The sequence below is a fragment of the Phyllosticta capitalensis genome (assembly GCF_038381095.1).
Source record: "Phyllosticta capitalensis strain CBS 128856 chromosome Unknown BKA78scaffold_12, whole genome shotgun sequence".
NCBI lineage: Eukaryota > Fungi > Ascomycota > Dothideomycetes > Botryosphaeriales > Phyllostictaceae > Phyllosticta > Phyllosticta capitalensis.
Window position 1 is genome coordinate 899,029 of NW_027117450.1, and position 18,057 is coordinate 917,085.

The window sequence follows — 18,057 nt, forward strand, 5'->3', positions numbered from 1 at the left end:
GCGTTTCCCCGTTCCTTGTCGGCCAACTACCAACATCCTTCCTCCAGCAACATCAACAACATTGGAGCATTGCAAGAGATGGAACACGAAAAGTGCTATGTTTTCAAACCAACAGATGAAAGGTCTTCCAAACGCCGACGCGTAGCTGCCAAAGAGAGCCCGTCTTGGACCCTGCGAAAGCGCACTTGTCGCGAGTTGTGGGAAGTGCAGGAAGGGCGGATAAACGTGCGTACGCTCCCTCCATCTTACCATTCTTTCTTCTCAAACCTGCCAGAAAATCGTAGCCGACGTGCACCGATCTACTCAGGATGAGATTACGACTTTCATCAAAGACTCCGACTTCAGCCCTGACCAAGGCTCTCGCATCCCGGCTGGCCTTGTAGTCGCTGGGCCGGCCATCGCGTCGCACGCGCAATTCTTCGACAGCTTGGCTGAGCGAGTCTCGAATGAAACAGAAAGCGTCTTTGTATCACTCAAGTCGACAGAGTGTCCCAATCTGAAGACCCTCCTCAAAAATGTCATTCGCAAGGCAACTGCCGCTGAAGAAGACGATGGGGACGAACACGTGGTGACGCGCCGCAAAGGCCCAAAGCTGCTCAACTACGATTTGCAGCTGTTGTACGAGTGGTGTCAAGACCAGCAGCCGAAGCATGTTGTTGTCACTTTCCAGGATAGCGAGGCCTTTGATGGACCTTTGCTTGCCGATACAATTCAGCTAATGAGGTACGTCCTTTCTCTCCTCCTAGAAGTGTTGCTGATTTCTGTAGTTCTTGGTTGGATCGCATCCCATTCGTGCTTCTTTTCGGCATCGGCACGTCAGCAGAAGGCTTCCAAGAAAAGCTTCCCAGCACCGCGATACGCTGTCTGCGTGGCCAAAAATTCGATGTTACGCAGGCAGATGAAGTCCTCGAGCAAGTCTTTCGCACAACGCTCCATGGCGATCAACCTCTTTGGCTTGGCCCAGAGCTGGCTAGTCGGATCTTGGAAAGACACAAAGACCATATCCAGAGCGTCGAGACTTTTGCTGATGCTTTGAAGGTTTGATTCATGAATCGATGAATACTGCAACAGATTGCTGACCCTGCTAGTATGCTTACATGTCCCACTTTTTTGCAAACCCCCTAAGCATTTTTCTCCGCAAAGGACTCAAATACAAGGATGTATCAAAAGAGGACCTTGAAGCCCTGCGTAACCTTGGATCCTTTCGCAGACTGATTGAGGATCTCCTCGAGCAGCGTCACGCCGATGTTGTACGCGCGCTGCTCGAGTCCGACGAGACACTTTTCGACTGGACAAAAGAGTACGCCAACGCAGCGCGGATCCGAATGGGCGACATAGTCGACACCATCGACATTCTCCAGAAACTCCGCACCTGCATCCCTCGTCTTCCACGGATCCCGCTCTCCACGCTCTACGTACGCGCCGCCTCGGGGACTCTCCTCGACTCGCCACTCCTCCGCGACTTTCTGCTTTCCGTCAAAAAGGCACCATCAGACGTGCTCGCACGTTTGCTGGCCGTCCTCCACAAAGCCGACGCTGGCGTCGACGTCATCTCGCGGCTGATGGAATCGCTGGACAAACTCGTCTCTGCGCAGCCCAACCAGCCGCTGCGCTCGGCTCATGACCATAGCGCGACGACGACGCTGCGCACGACTGTCGTTGCGCAAAAGGTGTCGCTGGCCAAATCAGCCTCGTCCATGTCGAACGGCGATGCCGAGTACAGCCAAATTGTGGATGAGCTGCACGGGCGCCTTGATGGCTTCTTTCGCGAGATGCTGTTGAAGCCGCAGGACCTCTTTCTGCATGAGGTTGTCGTGTATGATCTCAAGAGCCCGCATCGCGATGTCTTCATACCGCGGCCGCGCTATGTGGTCGAGCGGGCGTTATCCAGACCGTGGGATTACCTGTCTTGCGTCTGTTGTGAGGGAAGCAAGGAGGTCTGTTTTCCTAAGTTTGAAGCTGATGGGCTTTGGATAATGAGCTGACGATTTGCCACAGGGCGCACTTTCACCAACTCAGCCACCAGTCGCCATCCTCTATCAGCTGTATCTGGAGTCGGGAAATCTGATCAACGTACACGATCTGTGGCTGGCGTTCAATGCCATCATTGGCCAGGAGAGTGACAATGATGCTGAAACTATCATGTGGGTCGTCTCGAGACAAATCTCCGCAATTAAAAGCTGACAAAAGCAGGGCCTTGTTCCAGCGCTCACTCGCCGAGTTGCGGTATTTGGGCTTCATAAAGGCCAGCAGGAAAAAGACTGATCATGTCGCTAAACTGGCCTGGAAGGGCCTCTAGATGTGCCACGGGATTTCTCAACCGTTCGCACGCTTCCTCGAAAAGAATCAAACTCTGCGCCAAAGACTCTCCCGTAACCTTTACTCGGCCTTCCTAGGCGCAACATCACACAGCTCCCCACACTTCTTACAAGTCCGCGCCTCGGTATCCGCCTTGAACGACTCAACCGCCTCCTTAATCTGCGTCCCCAAGTTCGTGCAGTGGAAGCTCTTCTCGTGCACCTGGCTGCTACAGCCTTGACAATACCACCTCAGGCGATCGATGCTGCCTTCCGGCCTCTTCTGCTCCAAAACCACACCCACGGTATCGGCAAAGCGCACTGGATTATGCGGCACATTCGGGGGCAGCAAAAACATGTCGCCCTCATCAATGTAGATATCGCGGAACTGGGGCGGCGCGTCCGGACCGGCGGCGGGGTCGTGGTCGACGACTTTGAGCAGCATGCGGCCCTTGTGTTGGTAGAAGTACTCGGGCGTCGAGTTGATGTGGTAATCGGTGCGCGCGTTGGGTCCGCCGACGATCATGACTGTTGCGCTGCTGTTCCAGACGCAGTAGTTGTTGACGGGCGGCTTGAGGAGGTGCGAGTTTTCTTTTAGCCTGCGTGTTCAAAGGCATTGCGTTAGTAGGGTGGAGCGCGCGCGGGTTGTCGAATTAAGTAGAGTAGGTGCAATACCATTTTGGCAGGTTGATTGGACTCGCCAACGTCTCGGTTTGTCTTTGCGGCTCTTGCTTCAACGCGCCGTTGCTCGAGAAGCTGGCGCTCTGTGGTGACTGGACGGCTGCCATGGCGCGCGGTGAGGTCCTTGCGATTCCGGTAGACGATGAGGTGCGAAGTGCGGTTGCGGAGCGGCGCAAACCGGTGGATGATATTATGCGGCGGGCGAAATGCATCATGAAGATCTCCAGGGACTATCTGCGTTTTATACCGGAGCGGGGGGCGAGGCTGTACAATTGCTTGTCTGTGCAACACCGCGCGGACAGCGGAAGCGTACGGCGGAGCGGGGCGTAGCGATTGGTTGCGATTGGAAATCAAAAAATCCACGGGCAGATCAAGGTTGCGCAAGGCGTGGATCGGAAGCAGTTGCCGGTGGATACGCGACGAACGAGGCGATGCGAATCCGAGCAAAAAGAGGAACAAGGGCGGCAGCGTTCTGGTCTTGGGAGTCGGCAGCGGACCTGGTGGTGGTCGGATATGGTCCGACCTGAGGAGAGGAAAGTCAATCCGTGAGGAGCCTCTGGAGCTATGACATCGTTCGAGAGTCGAGACAGCCTGGCGCATTGGCGAGTCATGATGTTGCTTAGATAAGGGAGAGCTTGGTCATGCTCGACCCAATCCGTCGGCTCATGCCTCAGGCAGAGACAGGCCGCGTGCCCTTACCTAATCCATCAGCCTAACCACCTCGAACTTGCTCACCCATCTCACCCGCGACCCAAAACACTCGTGACGAACGGCCCGAGCCATCAGATAAAGCTGTCCTCGGCTCCTGTCTGTGTTTTTCTGTCTGCCAAGAGACTTTTCCCTCCATCTTGTCGTCGATCCTGTCTTTGAGTTATCGGCACATACGCGGCGACTGCTGACACCCATCTACCCTGCATCGCGCGTTTACATCCAAATCGACTCTGCACCATTTAAGGAAGGGAGAAGATGGATCACTCGGGCATGGACCATGGCGGAATGGACCACGGCGGTCATGGTGGAATGGACATGGGTCACAAGTGCAACATGAACGTTCGTCTCCGTCACTCTCATGCTTTCCGTCATCAACAATATCAACATAAAGCATGTTTACCATCAAAGCACTCATGGCTGATTCTACCAGATGCTCTTCACCTGGGACACGACAGACCTGTGCATCGTGTTCCGCGGCTGGCACATCACAGGCACTCTGAGCTTGCTGTTCTCGCTCGTTGCTGTCGCCTTATTGTGTGCGGGTTACGAGGGCGTCCGCGAGGTCTCGCGACGCTATGAGGCGTCGGTTGCGGCGAGACAGAAGGTTAAGGATGATGGGCCAGGACTGCCTGGTTAGTTCCACTCCCTCTCTCTTCCCCCTCTTGCCTTTGTGTGTTCTCCCGTGTTGTGACGTCGAAGACCTGCTGTGTGGAAGCTCCCTACATATCATCTCCAACACCATCCCTTCAGTCTATCAGATTCCCCACATCTTTTCCCTCGCATCGCGCCCCTTTCCACTTTCCTCTTCTCCCACAAACCACAACCAAAAACACAAAGCTTACCCAGCTTCCCACAAATCAAAAAGACCCAACCTACCGTGACTCTGAAGACGGCTCCGCCACCATCACCCCTAACAACGACTCGAGCTCATCGCTATGGTCGACAGACAGAAGGCGCGCTGGTCCCTGGACCGCCCGCGACCAGAAGAGGGCCACCATCGTCAAGGGCGTGCTCTATGCCGTCCAGGTCTTTTATTCATTTTTCATCATGTGAGTATTTCAGTGTCCACTTCGGTTTGTTCTGCCTGAGGTTCCACTGCCCGGGCCACCGGCGCTTCTGTGTCTGGGTGGGAATCGCGGGACTGTGGTATGCTGCGGTGGGTGTTGGATGTGTTGACTGACCTCTATTACCAGGCTCCTCTTCATGACATATAACGGCTGGGTCATGCTCTCCGTCGCGGTCGGTGCCTTCATTGGCTACGTCGTCTTTAGCAACACAAGCGCTACCAAGTCTGTTGCTTGTCACTGAGAAAAAGTCGGGCTCACCACCCCGCGCCTTTCATCTGTCAAATCGCGGTACTCGCATGAGATTGACATGAGCAATGGTTCTTGAAGAGGTAGACGTTGGATGGAAGAATCACGGTCGGACTGTTCAAAGTGACGGCACTGCGTGGCGTAAAAGGGCTAATTTAATGAGTTTTTGGAGCACAGAATCATCATCACGGCCGGTGGACAGAGCTTGGAACGGTAATTGATTGGGCGGTTAGGGCACGGCATAACAGGCAGACGTTGTATGCGTGTGTTCTCAGCAGCTTGACGACCCATCTTGGAAGCGAGTCTGGCAATTTATCTCTCTCTCGACTGACAAAACAACTACCATTTGTCACGCTGTTAGAATCCGCTGCTGTTGATGTGCTACACATCAGGACAATAATGCTGCGCGACGATTTCTTATAAAGTGTCGACAGATCCGCGGAGTGGACTTGGATATGGACTTGGCCGCAGAGGGAGGCCAAACAAGCCAAGATATTGGACCGTGTTTGACTTGACTCCAGCCAGTACAGAATGAGCTTCTATATTCACTTTCTGCGGCGAGTCCACCGATGGGGTAGCCGTTGACTGCAGGAAGTCGTGGTTTTTATACCTGACGAGCTGCGCTCGACCCCTGGAATCCAGCCAGTCGCGTATTGCTCAGCTGATCAAATCGCGGAAGATCCCAGGCACCAGCTGTTCATGGCGTCGTCACGCGGAATGTCGCTGCCATGCGCTTGCGGCGGGCATGGGAGCCTCCGGCAAGTATAAAACCCCTCGACTTCTTGCTTCTGGCAGACTTGTTTCCTCACAGACGTGCCGTTGCTTCGGGATTTGGGAAATCTGGCACGCCTCGACTGGTGTGCTGCGTTGGCCGATGGTACAAACTCGACGAACGACTTTTTGTTTTGCGCGTTGCTGCTTCAGCCCTGAGGCCCGCGAGACTAGCGGATACGGTAGAATGCTAGTCCGAGCAAGACAACAGCTTCGGCTGATGATGGTACGCAGTGCTTTGGGGCATTGACGCGACTCATCACCGTTGTCTTTTAGTGATGCCACGTGGAGTTGGGATGTTGTTTGAAGAGCGAGTGGAGTGGACGTTGGCTGATCTCGGTAGCGTGTGCGAAGCCCAAAAGCGCAGGTCAGACATGTGACTGGATTGTGGGTATAAAAACACCCACCTTTCCTCCTGCCTCTGTCTTGCTCAACCGCTCTTCAGCTGCCGGATTTCCACTGCCAGCAAAGGAAGTTCGCTGGACTGTCTGTGAAGGAAAGGCAGTTGACTTCTGCAGGAGTGACCGGCGTTGTGGACAGACTTTGAAGGAACCCACTTTCTGTCGGTGTTTGGTTTTGCGGGAGCTGCGCCTTGTAGCTACGAGCGCTTCAGGGGAAAGCGTGTGAGAAAACGTTGTTCAGGACCGTCTTTTCTGATTGAGCGGAATCAGCATTGTGTGTGTATGATGGATTGATGTTACTCTTGCCGAGTGTTCGAAGAGGCCTTTGACTGAACTTGTGACTGCTGCGGAAGGCACGAGGAGCTCGTCCACGTTGGCATGGTTGGGCATGGGCGGGCGTGACTAAGATGTCCGAAAACGGTTAGTCCGGATCTTGCAACTTCGAACGTCTATGGAACTTTGGCCGGAGAACTTTTTTAAATTCGCAGATACTTGCACATAGGAGGTCCCCAGGGGTAGCGTAGGGGGTAAGGGGGTGGTATGTCAGTGATTGCCGAAAAGGGCAAGGTCGGATTTATGCAAGAACGTCCGCTAGGCACCAGCCTCAGGCCCAGGCAGGTCTGCTCAGGACCAGGTGACCACTGTGGAAGGTTGGCGGGTATATAAGCCCCAGCTCTCTCCTCATTTCTCGGAGTCATTCTCACTTGCTACCTGACAATTCCCAGCCTATCTCAACATCCTAATGGACGACTGTCTCTGTTGGCGTGCACCTAGCTGAGAAGGAGATATTTTCTCTTTTTGGCCCTCTGTTCCTTCCTGCTCGCTTGCAATTGCGTACTCTAGAGAGCACCTGGACTGGTTGTAAAGACTCAGCATTGCCTTACAATGATAGAGCACGCTGTTGATCTTGCGGTGTCTCTAGCCAGGGGCCGACCTATCGGATTTGTGGGTCGCAACTACTGCAGAAGGCCCGGAGCTCGCCCACGTGCTCAAGGCAATCTTGACTCATTTGGAAGGACCACAGGTATAAAAGGTGTTCCTCCTTCTCTTGCTATTTTGACTCATCCTGAGCGCCCGTGCCTGCAGAATTGAAACGACGTACCAGTAATGGATATCGCTCTTGTTCCGTTCTCTGTCCCGCCTGTTGAGATGCGTTATCGTCGTGGATTTATTGAACTGCTTTCACGCAACGAGAAACTGGTGTTTTGTATTGACGCCGTCCAAAGGCTGTGTGAATTCTTGATGAAAGACGACAGCATGCTGTAGCGTTGTCCGGTGTTTGCTTCAGACCCTGGCAAGCTGGACAACGCATAGATCACCTTCCCTTAACCACGAAAACTGAAGTGCAATCCAGTCAACAAATTGAGGTCAGACGCCCTACTCTTCTTTCTCATCCTCATCGACTTTTTTCGAATCGATGTTTGACAATCCCACTGCCGTTGCTGCCGTAGCTGCGCTGGCCTGAGTCAACGCAGCAATAGTCCCAGCGCCATAGCCTCCCATCGCTGCGCTCTGAAGCGTGGTGAAAACGCCGCCAGCAACGACGGGCGAATACGCCGACTGACTACCTGCAGCCAGCGATCCTGCACAAAAAAGCAGTTGCCATCAGCACTCATCTCTCCACCAAGGAGCATCGTGAGCAGAGGATGGAGGATGAGGGCGGGTGGTTTCTGCCGGGATCGCCGCTGCCATTGTGATGCAAATGGCAAGGTGGGCATGGTGGGATAAGCAGGGAAACGACATCATCGGCGGAAAAAAAGGGAAAAAGAAAAACTGATAAAACAAAATAACAACGGCGAGGATTGAACCCGGGAGCAACTCTTACCAGAAGACACTTGTAAACTGGGGGATGCTCCTTGTCGTGACCCTTCCCCGACCACTACGCCAGGAGTACCACATATGCGGTGGATACCGTTGTTATTGAATCTGATGCCACTTTCTGTCAATATATTTTGCAGTAGTACCCCATTATACGAAGACGAATAGGGGTAAAGCGATTCAATGACCACTTACCAGCACCAAGCCCGGCAGCAGAGAACCCAAACGTGCCCAAAGCAGGACCGTACGCCAGCGCTTGTACGATGAAGACAACACTGCACGCTACGTAAAAGGCAGTCTTCCAGGGATGCCGCTCCATCCACGCACGCCCCTTCTTCGGGATCTGGTCCCACTTGATACTGACGAACGTCGAGGCACACGCGTCACCCACGCGCCTCGTCGTATGCTCAAAGAAGCGCTGCGTCCGGCGCGCCGTGATGTCGATCTGGGCCAGCGATGCGCTGACGCCGGCCGCCAGCTGCTGGAGTGCAACGCGCACTGCAGGACCAAACACATTCTCTCCAACATACTTGAAGAACAATGCAGCATCCGCCAGCAGCCGCGCCACCACCTCTGCATTCTACGCAAAGAACTCTGGCACGTCTTTCGTGAAAACCTCCTCGGCGCACCTGCGCGTGCCCTCAAGGCTTTCGCCTACCGCCATGACGGTGCCCTCGAAGCTCATGCCAGCCAAATCTCCGTGCGGCGAGGCTTTCCTTCAAAACTCTTCCCGGCTTCAGCCATGGCGCCTTCGAAGCCTTGGCGACTCTCGTGGCCTGCGCGATTGAGGTGCTTGCCCAGTTCGCAGAAGAAGCTGGACGCGTCGTGCGCGAAGAACTGGTCGGCGCCGGCGGCAACGCCTTCGCCCCAGCGGTGGCAGTTGGCGGAGAAGACGTCCATTTTGCTGGGTGTGGATGCTTGGGGGAGGAATATTGAGCTGGGAGATGCTCGCAGGCTCTTGCTGTGTCTGTCGGTTGAGGGTGATTGCTGTTGGTGTTCGTTCAAGAGAAGAGGATGTGGGAGGTGCCTGACAGAACGATAGGAGCATTATTAACACACGGGGACAAGGAAAGGAGCAAAGGTAGTCTCGCTGCTCTCAGTCTATTTGGTCCGGCACGGCATTTGACCTGTCCGCGGCCCAGTTCCTTGTTACAAGATGCTTTCTGCGTCGTGTTGATGAACGGTCCAGCGGCCCGCTCTTGGTGCTTTAGGTTTACTCCACCAGCCAATGGTATCTAGATGTAATAGAGATCGCCAAGAGAAGGGAATCCCATCCAGTTGGGTTTGGTTGACGTCATTGGTGACTGCCTGGATAGGTGACCACGTCCATGGGCGCACCTGCTCTCTTTCTTGGTTTCTCCATCATCATAGCTTCCCATCGTAAAGATAGACACCATCAGTACATCACAGACTGCATCTTAAGGGCAATTGGCAGCATGGTGGGTGACAAAAGAAATTGCTAATCCAAGAATTTCTGCCGCCAAGTTAAAATACACAGAGATGTGGAGTTCTCAAGTGTTTGATGCCTTCAACAGGGAGAGAATTTTTTCTTGATGGGTAGTCACAAGGAGCATTCAAGCGCTTGCGTCTAAAGGTGTGACGACGTAAAGCTGAGACTAGTTTGAATTTTCCTCACCTATTGTGGCAGCATTGGGCTAAAATGCACAGGTTCAAGCAGTTTGGGCTAACTTTTGACCAAAAGCCAGAGAGGTCAGCTGAATAATATCTCCTGCCACAACCGCAGCACAAAGCCTCTGCACGTGTCTGGCGCACTCCGATAGCCGGGCGTCTAGAAACTAGCAAGTATAAAACCTCGCGCTCTACCCTTGTTTTCAGGTTCTTTCAAAATCCTAGCCAGAAATTTACAGGTGCAGCGGCGACACAAGGAGTCATCGGACACTGCCGTCTGCCCACAACAATAGCAACCGGCGACTGGTTCGTGGTCGCCTTGTCGTTGAAGCATCCTGGAGGAGCATTTACCTGGTGCCAGGTGAGCCGTTGACTATGGCTGCGGACCCAGAGACTCGCTATGTCGACCAACGTTGCTGGACATCATCACTGTTCGCTCGCTGATCGTGCTACCATACGAAGATTGTCCCTCCAGTCTTACCAGCTCAGCCCCTGAATGTTGGCACGCCGCTCTCCCACGTGGTCGATTTGGCGAATCGCAAGGTATAAAACCCAACAGACTTCCCACTTTCCTAGCTTGCTTCTTCATCCATCGTTCCGGGAGCCATTGCTTGGTGGGGCCTGCACAAGGATTGGAAGCATACACTCCTTGTGTGGAAGAAAATAAAGCGTCGTACTGGGCCGTGTTCGTTTGTCTGTCCACACCACCACCAAGCGCCAGACGAGCACCCCAGTGGAGTTGAAGTCCCTTTATCATTAGCTTTCCTTGCCCTTCCACATCGTTTTCCGAAAGTGATGATGCTTGAAAAGACGACCTGCTCCTGGTAGTGGACACTGCAGGAGTCTCTGTTGAACAGACGCATACGACTGAAAAGAAAGATGAGTGGAGGGGGATTGGTGATTGTAGAGTGTGGCGTTGGTAATTTGTCGCTGCTGTGTGTGGCCTATCTTTGTCCCCAACTACCACTCGACGTTTTGAACCTTCCCCTGTCAACCTATCAACCGAACACCGAAGCACCAGCTGGCGCGCAAGACGAATCCGAGCATCTGGAGAAACCACACGCGTCCGCTCCGTCTCATCCCTCCACATCCTCCCACTCGTCTTCATCCTCAACCTCACCCAGAACAAACCCCTGACTCTGCCGCTCCACTTGCCACGAACGTCCCACTCCACCACCTCGGAGGTACATGTTGCTATTCACCGCACTCGGAAAGCACGGCTCCTGATCACGAAAACGACGCACGTCTTCTTCGGCCCAGCGGAATGCCTGAGCCGCCATCCTTTTCCGATGCATTGTCTCCGCATCCAGGCCCTCGTTCTCGTCGCAGCCGGGGAAGCCTCGTGCCCGAGCGCCTTCATTCGCCTTCTTCCTCCTGCGGCGCGATTGCTCGTACATAGTCGGGCGGTCGTTCGGCGTCTGCGCTCGCATCTGATTCTCAATGTCGTTGTCAGCGATGTCAGTGCAATCGTACCCCAGATCTCTGAGGAAGCGAAACACTCCATCGCCGAACCGCGTACCTGGGTCTGACCGCAGGTGGTTGCCGTTGCCGTTGGCCGGATGCTGCGGCTCTTGCAGCGGTGGGAGCGGCGTTGCGCCGGCAATGTCGACTTCGTACTTGCCTGCCTCGCGCGCCGTCGCCAGCATGCGCTCCAGCATGTCGTTGTCGATCTTGTCGACAATGTCGCTCCATTCGCTGCCCGCGTCGCTGCCCGCGTCGCTCAGGGTGCTCGAGACGTCGGACAAGGAGTCGTCGTCGTCTTCGTCGACCACTTCGCCGTCTTCCATGTCGCCATCGTCTTCCTCGTTGTTGCTCTTGTTGGCGCCGCCGGCCGAGAAGAAGCGGTCCAGCTCCGGATCCTCGAAAGCGGTGCAGTCGAGGATGCGCTGCGCGCGCCAGCCCTCGCAGACGACGAAGGGCGGCTCGAAAGGGGTCGTGTATGCGTGAACCCACTCGTACCACAGCACGTCGCAGCCGACGCGAGCTTCGTGGAGAAGCGTGTCCCAGTCGGCCCAGTCCTGGCCCTCTTGCTTCATTCGGCCAGGCAAGTTTTCTGGATCCATGAGGCCTTGTCCAACATGCACCATGAGAGGGAAGAGTTCCGAGCCGGCAGCATCGTCAGGGATGGTGTATTGGAAGCGCGGAACGACACGATGAGGCTCTCTCAGAGTCGGCGAAGGGACGTGCTTGATGATCATGGCTGGGCCTGCCGTGGTGCGCGCAGCTACGGGCAAGCCTTCTCCATCAAATGTGACGAAGAGACGCTCAAGTTCGAAGTCGGGTTCTGGTGACTCCTTCTTCTTAATTCCATCTTCCACACCGTTCTTCGTCGTCTCAATCTCCTTCTCTTGTACTTGTACGACGGACTTGAATTCCTTTTTTCCAGACGCCTCTCTCAACTGCGCCTCGAATTCTTGGCTCGACAAGTCATTGGCATGCTTCGCGCTCTTAGTCTTGTTCGCCGCCTTGGTCGTGTTGTTGCCGCTCTTTCTTTTCTTGTTCGCCATGTTAAGCTGATGCGGAGCCGGTGGATGGTGGTTGATGCTGAAGCTGGAAGGAGTATGACCCGCGAAACGTTTGGCCAGGTGGTAGCCGGCGCGTGTGTTCGTGAAGCTGTCAGGCTGATCAGGTACTTGGCGACTGCCTACTGCCTGAACCTAGCTTGAGACCTTCCTTTCGCCGTTGATCAGAGTAAGGGCCGTATGCACACGTGCTTTGAGTGAAATGCGACGCAGGAGGCAAAGCGAATCTGATAAGCGACAAATGCCACTGGTAGGCAGACGTTTGGTGTGTGTGGGGATCAGAGGGGAAAAGTGGCGAAAAACTCTACCACTTGATGATGGGAAAGGATGATTGGGAAATGATGAGTGTGCTCAAATCCACGCGAGAATGGAAGTGAGTGAAGAGGCAGAAGCGCGCGGACAGGGAGGGAGAAAACAAACAAAACTTACCAAATCGAGTGTTCTTGCGCGGCAATGACTGCATCAGAGAAGTGGAAGGTACAATGGGCTGCTCGATGAGCAGGACAGCCGCACGCTGCTCATGAGCTTCACACCAGATTAAACAATGCGGCCTTTGTTTTGCAGGTAGGTTTTCAGAGCATGCATTAAGCCGAGGCGTGCAGACTGCAAACACCTCTAGCAAAATTCCAGCCATGTACAGGAAAGTAATTCAAGACAAAGGGGATATCAAGAAAAATAGGTTATTACCAACCAACCAACCAACCCAACAGCCATCCAACTCCAAGCGCGCGGGTATATGCAGAGAGCGTGTCTACTTGCTTCAAGGTCTTTCCTTGACGTCGCTCATGCTATTGCGGCAACAAAAGTGTAAGCGTGCGATTGCGGCGCGAGAACGAGTAGGGGTCGTATTATTCTTCGACGGTGTCTGTTACGCGACAGAGTTGAACCCACGGGATGAGGGCTTTGCAGCTTGACGGCAGCAAATAGACGCAGGTCTACTTTTTGGCTTCACTGCCGACACTGCCCTCTATTGCGTTCGCGGCAGCAAGATCCTGGGGCGATGGCAGAGGTTGTGCGGCCGATTCGGCGTCTTCGTCCTCCACTCGAGCTTCCGCTTCTGCCACCTTCTCGCTTGCTGCCTCATTCTCAGGCTTCTCGTCTTTGCTTTGCTCATCTTTGCGCGGCTCTTGTTTCCCCAGGTCCTTTGCTTCTACCGGTAATTTGGCTCTCGGATCGCCGCCCTTCTCGCCCCCATTCTTGATAGGCTCAACATGCCGACTCAACCTGCGCCCTAAGCGGCCTCTCCACCCTTTCTTCTTCCTCTCCTCCTCCTCCGACCTCAAGACCTCGGCCTCCCTCCTCGCCGCCTTGGAGTGATCCATTTCCCTCTCCTTCCGGCCCTTGGCATCTTCCGGTCTCAGCACCGCCTCCTCGCTCCTCTTCAACACCTCGCCGACGCCCTTGACCCGCCGTCTCGTTTTGACCCACGCTTCGAGGCCGACCAGGACGGCGTAGCTGCGCGATATGCTGACGTGCGACATGTCAACGCCGGCATCGCGCAGGGCGTGGACGAAGGCGCGGAAGTTGGATGTAGGGGGTCGGTAGTGGCCGGAGAGCGGCGAGAGTTGGGTCAAAAGACCGTCCTTGACTTTGAGGAGGCCGGCTGCGCTGATGCGTGAACCGTGGAGGAAACTCGAGTGTTGGAATGCGCCGGATTGTTTGATGCCGACGTACAAGCGGAACGATGTGTCTGCGACCTGTTGGGTGGACGAGGAAAGATCAAGTTAGTCAAACTGTGTGACGGATGAGAAATCGAGTAGACGCACAAAGATCCAGCTGTTGGGCTTGACAGACTTGCGGAGCAAATGGTCCAGCACTGCCGCGGCCGAGATGTGCTTTATTTTCTTGACACCCTTGGTCTGCTTCAGGTCGTTATTGACGTAGTGCTCGCCTTCCGGGCCACCAGATGCGGAGAAAATTGAAGAATCACTCGAACTCGAGCTGCTCGACGACGAGGTGGTATTTCGAGAAGCGGGTCCTCCCGGTGAGCGAAATTCGGGCGTGTCCTGATCGGTCGTGGGCACAATGCCATTTATGCTATCTCTGTACTCCATCGACGTGCTGACTCGCTCGCCGTTTTTTGCCCAGCAGAGACGTCCCTCACCATCAATCTTGACCAGGTAGTTCAAGCGCTCCTCGCGGCTCAAGTACCGTACTTGCTCGCGCTCCAGTCGCTCGCGCGAGCAGGTGGGAACCTCGAGATTCTTGCCCTCGCCATAGTCGAGCCAGTAAAAGAAGTTTTCGTGCGTATCTGACTTTTTCCATTCCTCGTGGTATGCGCGCAGGTTGGAGCCGTATCGGTGCTTCGAGTCGACCAGTTCGAGGTAGTACTGCAACTGCATCCGCTGTGCCGACTTGTCGCGCAATCGCTTTGCTTCTATTTTGCGTTTCCTTCGCTCTTCCTTTTCTTGTGGAGTCAGCGCCCCGGTATCCACTGACGATGTGTCGCTCTGGTGGTCATCGCTGCCGGCGCGAAGGGCAATGGTAGCCACTCGTCTCCAGGTCTCTCGCGCAGGTGCCGAATTGCCGCGCGCGCGGCCGGTTTGTGGGATGGAGTCGGGCTTGGGTAAAGGAGGGTTGCTCTCGTGGCGCGATCGAGGGCGTGTCGCATTTCTGTAGCGCGCTGAAGGAGTTCAGCGCTGGTCATGGCCGATGGACGTTGGGGGTGGATACTACTGACCCTCTTTTACGGCCTGATGCGCACGTCCGTTAGCAATCAATCCCTAGGCATGTGAATATGGCCAGCGACGGACAATTGGAAAAAATGCCTTAAAAAGGAAGCGCAACACTAATCGACCATGTCGGAAAAAAGAAAAACATGTCTTACCTCAATCCAGCGAGTGGAAGCGTCTAGCCTCAGGCCCTCGAGCTGTCTGCGCTCGCGATAGCCGCGATAATTCCGCTGGATCAGCTTGGCAGCCACTTCTTCCTCTCCATGGTCTCCTTTTGCGCGCAGGGCATGGTGCTTTTCGTCCTGGGCCTTTGCGATGGCGCGCAGTTGTTCTTTGGGCGGGACCGGGAGGTCTGCAGAGGCGGGCGACGAGGTGGACATTACATGTACGACGTGGGTATGGGCGGAGTGTGGGTTGGTTGGTAGGGCTAGAAGCGGAGTGAAGTGGCGATTGACAGGTAGTGGTCGAAGAGGCTGGATTTGAATGCCTGGATTTCAGGCAGGCTGGCAGGCTGAGGTGGGATGGCTGTTGACTGATGATGACATTGCCGCGGGGGAGGTACCCTACCTACCGCCGCAGTTTCCAACAAACCGAGACAGCGCATCTCCCTTTTTTCCTCCGCATCACTAGTGAAGAAAATTATTACTTGGGTCGCCTTAAGACTGCGTTGCTCTGTCTACCATTTGTGCACTTTCAATTTTTCCGTCGCAATTTTTTGAAGCAAAAAACGTCGAGCAGCTTGGCCACAGACCCTGGCACATGGACATGGTCGTCATAACGCTCCCGGTCTTCGCCCTGAACTTCCTCGGGCCAGCAGCCGTAGCCGGGGTGGCAGGGATCACGCCCTGTTACCCTACCTTGATCAAACCAAACCACCCAGCTACCCTGGCAACCCATCCCGCCAGCCAACTTCAGCGCTCTTTTTGTTCCCCTCACAATCTGCTCCAGTGCTCTTTGGCGGGAATATGCCGCAACGGACGCTACTGCCAGTCTGTGTGCATCCAGGTACCAAACTTCTTAGGCAGTAGACCGCTCAAACGCTCGTGATCCGCCCGACGCCACTAGGGTTAGACGTCTTACCACGACAAACTAGAGCCTCCTTCCATCATAACTTCGCCCAACTAAATACATGGAGGCTCCACCATCACTTGGACGACCACCGCTTGACCAGTTTATTTTTGTGATCAAGACAAAAATTGCAGAGGCTAAGAAAAGAAAGCCGGGCCGTTCATTCTGTCCGGGACATGTAGTTAGCGACGTCTGTCATCCCCGGTCCAGGCTGAAAGTCTGCCCGAATCGCTTGCTTCTCCCCGGTCTCTCCACGCGTGCCTTGGCTGACATCCCGCACTCCGTCTCTACACAGTTGAACATGTGCTCTTTGACACAGCGATGCGATCAAGTCGTACTTGAATTGTCGCACAGCGCCACGTTCGCTGTCAAGGTTGGCTCATGGTCGATGACTAAGCGGTGGTAGATCTCACAATCTGGTCTCGGTTGTCATGCTCTCTTTGGTAACTTCAATTGGCTCACGTGCCAAATCCCCTTTTACGCTCCTCGACTTGTTGGGATGATCTGCCTGATCTTTGGCAGGATAATTTTCCCCTTTTCGACTCAAAGCGTGACATAGAGCCACAGTAGGTGACGAAAGAAATTCAACCAAGGCTCAGCTTCAAGTCATCGCACACTCAGACGCAAGCGCTTGGAGGCTCCTTGTGACTATTCACGAGGGGAAGAATTGTCTCCATGTTCAACGCACCAAGCGCTTGGAGACTCGCTGTGACTATCCACAAGGAGAAGAATTCTGTCCATGTTCAACACATCAAGCGCTTGAAGACTCCACGTCTCGACATGATATAAATCATCGGAATTACCAAGTTCTTTCACCACCCACTGCGGAGCGGTGCCAAGGCTTCTTGACACGAACGTTTCGTCTCTGCAACCGTATCCAGGTTGGATCGAGAAGCTTGAGCGACGGAAGAACGGCATCAACCTCCGTTCAAGTTTGCTTATTCCTCAACACCTCATGCGTCCACTTCAAAATCCAGCCTGAAGTTGTACGCGTCCACCTGCGACTCGCCAATCTATCCAGGCTGTTGGTAGGATGACATGGCTCTCCAATGCGTACCTATGCACGTCGTTCCACGTCGGCTCAGTCAGCAGCATCCTAGTCCGAGACGAGTCTAGATCCAAAACTGAAAGTGGCGCGTCGCAAACACCACCAACCCAACAGTGGGGGCTCGATCAAAAAATGGCCGGATTGTGCAGCTGAAGAATCTCTGGGAACAAAGAATGGGATCCGGGAGCTTTGGGGAGTGAGATGCGCCTCGCGCCACAAGAGCGGCTGACACAGCGGATCTACCAGGTATAGGGAGCTTCGCGGCGACGAGTTTTGAGTCGTTTCTGCAGGCTGGCAAAAGAAAATTGTCGGCGGGCAAGCGGGAAGCATCCATGCGCCTTGGCAGCAGCACGCTGGCTGACTGGCATGTAAGTGCCGACGTCCGCATCAAGGCCGCATCGCTGCAGTATTGTCCGAATGGCGACAGAAATGAAGCGAAAGAAGTTGGATAATGTCAGAGCGAGCAGCGTGCAAATTCTGGGGGCGGCGGTGGTTATATAAACCAAAAAGATGGTTGTGGTGGACCGTGGATCGCGGCTGGATCGTTGACGCCAGGGAGGTTGAGACACGAGCGGAGGCACGGCAATCAATGTGCCCAGAACAGCACCCCTGCATCCATGTCCTCAATAACCTCGCAGCCCACGCCTTGCGTCGACGACCATCTGTTGCTCGCCATGGCGCTAGGCTGGTATAGAGCACGTGAAGACGGTCGTGGAAGAAGAATTTAGACGCGATGAAACGCAGGAAATAAGGATAGCAGAGGCAGCAGGCGTGTGGAACAGAGAAAACCCAAACAGGGTGCCAAATGGGACGGACGCGACAAGGGGAACATACAAAGTGACGGCAATGGGTCGAAGGAAGTGGTGGATAATAGACCCTCTTGATTCGGGGGGTCAGGGCAGGTAAAAGTCATCAGAGTTTGGCGAAAAGTAGGCGTGGCCATCTGATGAGGTCGGCGGGCCAAGGCGCTACTTCCTGAAGTTGCCTAGCCTCCTTTTGGTCTGCAACCGCGCTCAGCGGCCTCTGCTCAACCCGCCATCGAACAGCGACGTTGGTGGTCCAGTCTGTCTCAGACGATTCACATCGCCTACGTCCCGGCTGTCCTCAGGTACGACCGGGGTCAAAC

The 18,057-nt window shown here is 54.6% G+C and overlaps 6 protein-coding genes across 6 annotated transcripts; 2 read left to right on the forward strand and 4 right to left on the reverse strand.

Moving 5' to 3' along the window:
* Positions 1 to 6: 6 nt before the first annotated feature.
* Positions 7 to 2,523, forward strand: BKA78DRAFT_53421 (origin recognition complex subunit). The gene is made up of 6 exons (XM_066893332.1): positions 7 to 225; positions 275 to 723; positions 768 to 1,038; positions 1,089 to 1,937; positions 1,999 to 2,144; positions 2,194 to 2,523. Exons 1-6 carry the CDS (start codon positions 79 to 81, stop codon positions 2,297 to 2,299), a joined length of 1,968 nt encoding a protein of 655 aa, XP_066739244.1. The 5' UTR covers positions 7 to 78; the 3' UTR covers positions 2,300 to 2,523.
* Positions 2,004 to 3,561, reverse strand: BKA78DRAFT_326931 (3-hydroxyanthranilic acid dioxygenase-domain-containing protein). The gene is made up of 2 exons (XM_066889468.1): positions 2,973 to 3,561; positions 2,004 to 2,896 (listed from the first exon to the last, which is right to left on the reverse strand). The coding sequence occupies exons 1-2, from the start codon at positions 3,191 to 3,193 to the stop codon at positions 2,380 to 2,382; spliced, it is 738 nt and encodes a 245-aa protein (XP_066739245.1). The 5' UTR covers positions 3,194 to 3,561; the 3' UTR covers positions 2,004 to 2,379.
* A 25-nt stretch (positions 3,562 to 3,586) lies between these two features.
* On the forward strand, positions 3,587 to 5,092 carry BKA78DRAFT_53439 (Ctr copper transporter family-domain-containing protein). Its single transcript, XM_066893333.1, has 4 exons — positions 3,587 to 4,028; positions 4,120 to 4,321; positions 4,636 to 4,738; positions 4,883 to 5,092. Exons 1-4 carry the CDS (start codon positions 3,945 to 3,947, stop codon positions 4,995 to 4,997), a joined length of 504 nt encoding a protein of 167 aa, XP_066739246.1. The 5' UTR covers positions 3,587 to 3,944; the 3' UTR covers positions 4,998 to 5,092.
* A 5,605-nt stretch (positions 5,093 to 10,697) lies between these two features.
* Positions 10,698 to 12,128, reverse strand: BKA78DRAFT_357178 (uncharacterized protein; the record flags this gene model as incomplete). Its single annotated transcript, XM_066892175.1, has 1 exon — positions 10,698 to 12,128. The coding sequence occupies one exon, from the start codon at positions 12,126 to 12,128 to the stop codon at positions 10,698 to 10,700; it is 1,431 nt and encodes a 476-aa protein (XP_066739247.1).
* A 2,718-nt stretch (positions 12,129 to 14,846) lies between these two features.
* On the reverse strand, positions 14,847 to 15,306 carry BKA78DRAFT_326942 (uncharacterized protein). The gene has a single exon (XM_066889469.1). It carries the CDS (start codon positions 15,193 to 15,195, stop codon positions 14,932 to 14,934), a length of 264 nt encoding a protein of 87 aa, XP_066739248.1. The 5' UTR covers positions 15,196 to 15,306; the 3' UTR covers positions 14,847 to 14,931.
* A 1,222-nt stretch (positions 15,307 to 16,528) lies between these two features.
* Positions 16,529 to 17,585, reverse strand: BKA78DRAFT_326943 (uncharacterized protein). The gene has a single exon (XM_066889470.1). It carries the CDS (start codon positions 17,317 to 17,319, stop codon positions 16,996 to 16,998), a length of 324 nt encoding a protein of 107 aa, XP_066739249.1. The 5' UTR covers positions 17,320 to 17,585; the 3' UTR covers positions 16,529 to 16,995.
* Between the last annotated feature and the right edge of the window lie 472 nt (positions 17,586 to 18,057).

Coding starts and splice junctions, on each gene's coding strand:
- BKA78DRAFT_53439 (XM_066893333.1), top strand. CDS start 3,945: ATGGATCACTCGGGCATGGACCATGGCGGAATGGACCACGGCGGTCAT. Junction 4,029..4,119: donor GTCACAAGTGCAACATGAAC/GTTCGTCTCCGT, acceptor TGATTCTACCAG/ATGCTCTTCACCTGGGACAC. Junction 4,322..4,635: donor TGATGGGCCAGGACTGCCTG/GTTAGTTCCACT, acceptor TATGGTCGACAG/ACAGAAGGCGCGCTGGTCCC.
- BKA78DRAFT_326943 (XM_066889470.1), bottom strand. CDS start 17,319: ATGCGGACGTCGGCACTTACATGCCAGTCAGCCAGCGTGCTGCTGCCA.
- BKA78DRAFT_326931 (XM_066889468.1), bottom strand. CDS start 3,193: ATGATGCATTTCGCCCGCCGCATAATATCATCCACCGGTTTGCGCCGC. Junction 2,897..2,972: donor CCAATCAACCTGCCAAAATG/GTATTGCACCTA, acceptor TTGAACACGCAG/GCTAAAAGAAAACTCGCACC.
- BKA78DRAFT_53421 (XM_066893332.1), top strand. CDS start 79: ATGGAACACGAAAAGTGCTATGTTTTCAAACCAACAGATGAAAGGTCT. Junction 724..767: donor GATACAATTCAGCTAATGAG/GTACGTCCTTTC, acceptor TGATTTCTGTAG/TTCTTGGTTGGATCGCATCC. Junction 1,938..1,998: donor GTTGTGAGGGAAGCAAGGAG/GTCTGTTTTCCT, acceptor GATTTGCCACAG/GGCGCACTTTCACCAACTCA.
- BKA78DRAFT_326942 (XM_066889469.1), bottom strand. CDS start 15,195: ATGTCCACCTCGTCGCCCGCCTCTGCAGACCTCCCGGTCCCGCCCAAA.